The sequence below is a fragment of the Sebastes fasciatus genome, chromosome 8, assembly GCF_043250625.1.
Source record: "Sebastes fasciatus isolate fSebFas1 chromosome 8, fSebFas1.pri, whole genome shotgun sequence".
NCBI lineage: Eukaryota > Metazoa > Chordata > Actinopteri > Perciformes > Sebastidae > Sebastes > Sebastes fasciatus.
The window spans coordinates 17,712,896-17,720,710 of record NC_133802.1 but is presented as its reverse complement, the minus strand read 5'-3'; the positions used below and the strand labels follow the sequence as shown (position 1 = coordinate 17,720,710).

Sequence of the window (7,815 nt, the reverse complement as noted above, 5' to 3'; positions counted from 1 at the left end):
CCTGAAGGCCATCATAGTTCTCTGACACGCTTGTGAAACTGTGGTAACGTGAGACGCAGAGTGCAAAACCGTGGAACCGCCAGCCGCCGTCTGACTTCCATTCACTCAGCGGCTCACGTTACCACAGTCTTGGAAAAGGCGGAGTGAGTGGAGGGGTACTCAGTTGGTTGCAATCTGCAACCACACCACAAGAGGCTGCCAAATCCTACACACTGTACCTTTAAGCAAGAGAGGGCAGTTGTTCAAGAGTGAAGGCTTTTGCAACCATTTCAATTTCAAGAATTCAGCTATACAGTTGATCTAACACATATTTGGCAGCTATAATATAGATTATATCTTGTGAAACATTGTTGCGGTTGTTCTGGTCGGTTTACATTCTGAATAGTTCTGTTGACATACACTGCGAGAGATGTTTTTGTAATGGTCTGAATGTACTGTTGATTAAATGCCAGATATCCACCCTCACCTCACTGCCGACTGTCAACAGATAAAATCAAAAGCAGACAATTCATGGATGTGGGAGTGAGGAAGAGTGTGTCATTCTCACTGTCTTTGTAGCATGAGAGGACTTCCCCGACCAATTCAGAGAAAACATCTGACAAGGGCATCTGATGAATATCTGTGCTTTTATTGTTTTGTTATCTTTGTGTCTCTTCTGCCTGCTAAGTAAGCAGAAATAGCTGTCTTTCTTGAGTGTGTCCTAAAATCAACCTGAAGAGGCATGTTTATTCTGATACTAAAAACAGAATTTCAATTCGAAACCAGAATGACAAAAGAAAATGAAAAATGGTGGGATTTTTTACACTAAAAAAAATGCTTTTTCTGCAACGTGAAAAGACTATTGTTCAGTGTCAGATCACAAGCTGCATAAAAACTAGAAAAAGGATGATTTTGTTTAACTGTGATACTACAGTATATCCGGCTCTCACTCCTACAGTAACTGTTGGTAACTAAAGACTAAGAAAAAAAAGTTTTCGTACCACACTGTGCAGCACATGACTGCCACACATGAGATAAATGTGTTTGGACACACATTTGTTTTACCTCTTTAGCTAAAAATAAGGATGCTTGTACAAAACATCTTATAAACAATGACTGATATTTCCGTGACTGCTCTGGTGTGGCTGATTAAATCTGCTGGAGCAATCTGTTTTCAACTTGACTTTCACATGGTCACAAAAAAGCATTTTACGAAAACAATGCAGCCATTAATGAAGTCTGGCTCGAGTCGAATTTAAACCCCAGTAAACAAGTTTATTCTTGTTACGTCAGTACAATACAGGTTTGCTGCATGATAATTATCAGCAGAGTCACACACACACACAGATACTTTGCATTTGCTGTAAAATGCTTATAAATAATAATAGAAAGAGTTTAGAAGGTGTTCGTTGCAACTGGTACAAATTATACGAAAGCAGGATTTGCAAGAAATGGGAGGATGATATTCATTAATGTGCACTCTTCTTTACCATTTTTAAAAAAACAGATGTAGTTCGGTCATATCATAAAAGGCAACTGAAGGGACAACACAGTCTCAGGGAAGTTCATGAAATAGTCACAAAATGTAATCTTATTAATTTGTGCACATGTACACGAATTTCCCTTTTATTTTGTGACCCTCAGCACGACTTACGACAAAGTATTTTTCACGTGTTTTCTTACGAATGTCCAGCAACATGTGACGCACGTGTCAATTTCTGCTCCAGTCTTTTCAAAATAAAACAACTTAGTTAGGTTTAGGAAAAGATCATGGTTTGGGTCAAAATAACCATAACTCAAGTATGAATGTTACGTGACAAATAAATAAATGCTGACTTCTGGTTTCACAGGTTTTCGGGGTACGAACACCGGTCTCCTGGGCAAAAGTCTGGTGTTTTTCGACACACCCATCCACCCCGACCTCCTGCCTACGCAACACATTCTCACTCTCAACTCGTCAAATACCGTCGATTGGTTAGTGCCCCTCGGCGTCGGAGACTCAACCACTTAGTTAGGGTTAGGAAACGGTTGTGGTTGACGTTAACTTTGCTGACCAGCGACTCACGTGACTCACGGGGCAATACTGACGAGTCACGTGACTAAAGACTGACGTGACAAAATAAATCAACATTACTTTTAGTTTCACACAGGATACGAACACCAGTCTCCTGGTTGAAAGTCTTGTATTTGTTTGACCCATCCACCACCCGTCCTGCCCAACATTAGCAGACTCTGACACTATTAATACTACATCGCTTTCTCCGAAACCAAACCTCGTTCGTCATATACTGTTGCTAAAGGGTGCCTCCATGCTTCGATTTCTGATGCCGAGGGGCACTTACCAAACAACGGTATTTGACGAGTTGGGAGTGAGAACGGGTTGCCCTACGCGGCGTTCACTGCTGTTTATACATCACAAGTACGTGAATTACATAAGAATTGATTTTGTGCTGACCATCATGAAAAAAATGGGAAATTAATATCTATGTACATGAATCAATACATTAAATTTCGTGACTATTTCATGAAGTACTGTGTGACTGGGCTGGAAGGGAGGACTGGACAAAGAGGAGATAGCAGCAAAGATAGAGAAAAAGAAAACAGAGCAACACGGCTGACGTGACTTCCCATCAGACTGCTGTAGCAAAACCTATCCGATTATTGCGACGGTCAAACTCTGTATAGTAGCGGGCAATGAAGTTGGCTCCCAGAATCCAGATGGGACCTGTAGGGGGCGGCACATCCAAGCCCCTGAAGGTGACGGTGCAGACGTCCCCTTCGATCTGTGATTGCTGGAACCGCAAAGAAAAGGCACTTTCATCATAAGCCACAGAGATCATTTATGCAACTTAAGGTAGCAACTACAAGTAAATGTTCTGCATTCAAAAGTCTACTTCAGTAAAATTACAGAAGTTTTATCGGCAAAATACACTTAAAGTGTCAAAAAGTGTTAAAATAAAAATTGTAATAATGGTCCTCTTCCAGTGTGGTAAATTAACTTTTCTCAGTACAAAGTAATTCCACATAAATCCCAGCACATAGCAATTTGAACAAGTCTACTCAGCCACATAACTGAAAACACCTGTGTGGTAGCCCATTATAACATATTTTATATATTCATCATGTGTTATTTTGTCTTATAAACTGCAGCTGTAACATAAATGTAGTTGAGTAGAAGTATAAAGTAACATCAAAAAGTACCTGAAATTGTATTAAAGTAATTGTACTGTACTTGTATGTTTATATGAAAATGATTCAGTACCCAGCCTCCTGCTTACCCATAAGATGTAATCCTCATGAGTGAGTGAGTACTCCTGGCCACCCAGGTGGAAAGTGACACTCGGCAATGTCTTGACAGAGTCACAGTTGACTTTGTACTGATGAATAACACAGATCAAAGGGTGATGATGGGTCATGAATTAGATTTTTTACAGACAAACATTTTTTAGTGGGGAACCATGTTGCGTGAGTAAAAACGTACTCCACTCTCATCCAGCTGTGCTCCGATGGTTTTCATCAGCGAGGACACAGAGGAGGCCGGGCCTGTGATGTAGGAGGAGCCAGTGTCGATCACAGCTGTGCAGCCCTCCGCACAAAAATGCATCTCCATCCCCACGGAAACACTGAAAGAATGAGGTGGAAAATAAAATACGTTGTTTCCTCAATGGGTGCACACACACACACACACACACGCACACACACATACACACACACACACACACACACACACACACACACACACACACACACACACACACACACACACACACACACACACACACACAGCCGTGTACTGCTATCTTTGTGAGGACACTCATTGACATAATGCATTCCCCAGACCCTTACCCAAACCTTAACCACCACAACTAAATGCCTGACCCAATCCCTTACCCTTACCTTAACCTAAACCTAATTCTAACCTGAACCTTAAAACCAAGTCTGAACCCACAATCAGGCCTTGAAATGTCTGTCCGAAGGTGAGGACTGGCCAAAATGTCCTCACTCTGAAGGTCTGAAGGTCTGTGTGATGTATGAAGCAAAAATCTTACCCTTTCATGGTAACTTCCCATTGGCCCGTCTCTCTGGTGTCCATATAATTAAAGTTTCCAGTGTAGTAGTTTGGGTCAGTGCCACCGAGGACCAGCTCTCCACCCGGGGAGTGTTTTGGGTCCCTGAAGATAATAAAGGATTCACCCATCAAGCCCACATTTGCTACGCATGTTCTCATTGTCACTTTTGTGGTTACATGCCCCCGCAGCTGAAGTTCAGTCCAATGACCTCTCTTTTCCCAGAAACATCTCCGGGAATCAATCATCATCTTTCCTCAACTGGTTTCCTCTGGACATAACTGAGCATAATAAATGAAGAAGTATTTTCTCAAAACACCCTCGTCTCATTCATATCCAAAACCAGCTCTAGTCTTAATTCGCCGAGTAAGAAAAGCAATTATTTAACAGATGTTCTGCATAATCTAAATTTTCCTGCCAATAGCTGAATACATTTTGTTCCAATTATCTTATTAATCTAAATAAAATGTTCTCTTCTGTAGAGCTGACAGCTCATAGATAATGACATAGAAGCAAATGACTTAGAAGCTACTTACGTAGAAGCTAGAGGGTGTCAGTGGACTCAACCCACCTGCTGTAGTAGACAGAGAACACCTCCTCCTTGAGGACATGCTGAGACATGATGCGGTCGAACACGGGGGTGATGCCATCGATAGCTACGTTGGGGTAACCCATCCCCAGGACCCCATCGAACTTGGCAAAGATGAAAGGCATGGCCGAAAGAGAGGCCGCTTCAGCAAACACCTGCACCACAGGAATACCACCAACCTGCATAAACAAGCTGAGGATCAAAGGTTGGAAGTGTAGCCCGTGAGCGGCACTAAAAAGCAGCAATTTAAGTTAAAAAAAAGAAAGAAACTAAACACCCTTTTATCTTTTTATGAGGTGTTATTTATGAACTCACCACGACCACATCCTCGCTCAGAAATCCTCGGACGTTTCCAGAGGCGTACTGGATGGAAAACCCAGTTCCGTTCTCAACGTAAGTCCGAGACTTGGAGGCATCGTACCTGTTGTGAGTAACTAAAAGTTCAAAATTCATTTGAGTCGTGAAACAACTGTGTATCTGGGAAGCTTTGTTGAACATTCAATGTATATGTTTATACAGGTTTTTTGTTTTCCAGACTATATAGATGAAAGACGCATCTCCACTTCCTCCCACTGTACAAAAGTGAAGCCAAATTATCCCATATACGGGAGATGCCAATTTGAGATTTTGACGTAATTTGGAGCCAGAGTCTGCGCAGTAATGATCGGGTGGCTTGGGACCGCGGTATCGAGGTCCCGCCCACACACCTGCCAGAGCCAACCAAGAGCCGAGCACAGCCGCAGCCTGCTAGCGTGAGCCACCTAGCTGCTATGTTAGCACCACGGTAGCTATTTGGCTAGAAAGACACAACAACTAACCATGATATCTCTATAAATACATTTATGATCAAATTGACACATGTTCCGTTACACAGACTGGTGACGGTTATGGAAAGTTAAACTAACATCTCCTCTCCTACAATTCCCGAGCCTTCGCAACTACTTCACTCAGAGCAGCTGTCAATCACAGCTGTCAATCACAGCTGTCAATCATGACGTCTCAACCCCTTTTTATAGCATTAAATAACTAATCAAAACTAAACTTATCAGAAAAATTAACACTTGAACCTACATCAGAGTGATAAGAACTACCTAAAATGACAGAAAACATCTATGGGAAAAATTTATTTGTTTTTATTTTAACATGGAGGGGCACGATTTATGGCCTATATTGCAGCCAGCCACCAGGGGGCGAGCCAGATGTTTTGGCCTCACTTATGGGAAGCTGTCATTTCGTCCATCTTTATATGATCCTCCCGGGGAAATATCTGACTGTTTAGCTGTTAAATGCTCCACTTTTTTCGCCAGCTAGTCGCTAACTGTGTCTGTACAGTCATTCATTAGAGCTTTTTCCATTGAAAACAGCTGCCCAGCTGTTATGAGATCGTGAGAGTGAAGCAAAACAGTAGCCTAAAGTTACAGTATAGCTGCTGACAGTTATATAATGAGCTGAAACTTGTCGAGCCGAGCTGCAGATTCAGGTGATGATTCTCTGTGGATACATCATTATCTTTCGTACAGTCACATTGTTTTCACATTGTCATTTGATGCATTGTTATAAAATATATATATATATAATAATAATTATTGATTGCAGCTTTAATTAATTGTTATTTTGTCATTATTGTTATTCATGTTATTATTGGAGATGGACACTTACAACAGGCAGTGGAGAAAGGTGAGCAGCTTTGCGAGGGCACCCACAGGTTGGCTGAGCCCGTGTCAAACACCACGTTGAACATCTGGGCAGGAGAGCCGATACTGATTTCCCCAAAATATTGAGTCTATTAGAGATAAACAGTAAAAATGTTAATTTATTACTTTCCGAAACCAGCCTTTCCTATGCCGTTTTGATGTTGTTGTTGAATATTTCTTTGAAAACTTGAGTATGACACACAAAGAATATTTTAAAGTATCAATCCAGAGGAAATTGGATCTGCTGTTTCACTCTTGAAGACGTTTCTATTCTCCAAGAGAAGTGCTGAAGCCTCTTGGATGAACATCTGATTTAACCATCAAGGCTAAAGTCTGCTTTTGTTTTCAAGGCTGAAACAGCAAATTCAGTTACCTTCGATTCACACATTTGGATTTCCAACTAAATGCATGACCTTCATCACAAGATGTTTTAGAAATGCTCCTTTAAATATATAATAGACAATTGTCTCACGTCCAAGTAGTTGGTTAGAGGTGTGGGAACAGTGCCGTTGTTGTTGTCGTCTGTGCTCTTCTGGGCCAACTCAGTCATGACCTGCTCTGCAGAGACACCCATCTCCCTCAGTGTCTCTCTGATAGATGGCATCTTCTTCAGGGAGATTCTGGGAACAGTACAAATGGTAAAATTCATCTTCAGGTGACAGAAACTAGGATCCGCATTTCGTGATGACTGAATTAATGCTATATAGAGTTATATTTCCATGCTATACATCTGATACATATGCCTGGTCATCATCCCAGTACAACAATGAGACTTTAATAAAGCACAGACTGCTTTCCTCTCAGCGCCCAGCCAGAAAAATGAACAAAAACACATGTGAAGGCAGTGCTGAAAACATAAGCTTTTATAATGAACCAATAAAACACATTTGTTTTCATGTCCTCATTTGTTTTGTTGTCACTTTTGTGCTGCAGGACTTTTTCTCTTGTGTGAATATAGTAAACCCTCGCTGCGGTAATTTATAAAGGAATAAACTTCTCACCTTCTCAAGGCATGGCTCGAGGTCACTGTCGAGGATAGAGCAACCAACCACATCCAGTAATTCATCAGTAGTGCCATGGTGGATTCTCTGATGACAGGCGTAAAATACAGACCAGCGATGAAGCCTGTTTATGCAAAGTTGATTCTCCTGGCTTTGTGAATATTCCACGCTTATTAAATCTGTTATGAAAGCTGCTGCTGCTCTCTCTCTCTCTCTGTCTTTCTCTGCTGTCTTGACCCTCGACTCTCTTTATACCCTGCGCTCCTCACCCATGGGCCACTGACTCTGACCGGGAGATCTGCTGGGGGTGACCACTTGAGAACAAGCTCCACTTCCCTCCGCCCAACCCCCTCTACCCTCCTGGCTTGGTCACACAACCCCTGCTGTGATAAACAGGTCCCAGTGACAGGTCTGAACTTTGACCTCTTAAAAAACACTGAAGACAGAAAACAGGGACCCTGAGATTGCTGACGTCGGTAGGATGG

At 41.9% G+C, this 7,815-nt stretch overlaps 1 protein-coding gene across 1 annotated transcript; it reads right to left on the bottom strand.

Moving 5' to 3' along the window:
• Positions 1-1,235: 1,235 nt before the first annotated feature.
• ren (renin) lies at positions 1,236-7,563 on the bottom strand. Its single transcript, XM_074643984.1, has 9 exons — positions 7,331-7,563; positions 6,802-6,949; positions 6,295-6,418; positions 4,951-5,069; positions 4,618-4,814; positions 4,029-4,151; positions 3,461-3,602; positions 3,258-3,356; positions 1,236-2,771 (listed from the first exon to the last, which is right to left on the bottom strand). Exons 1-9 carry the CDS (start codon positions 7,405-7,407, stop codon positions 2,610-2,612), a joined length of 1,191 nt encoding a protein of 396 aa, XP_074500085.1. The 5' UTR covers positions 7,408-7,563; the 3' UTR covers positions 1,236-2,609.
• Positions 7,564-7,815: the final 252 nt, after the last annotated feature.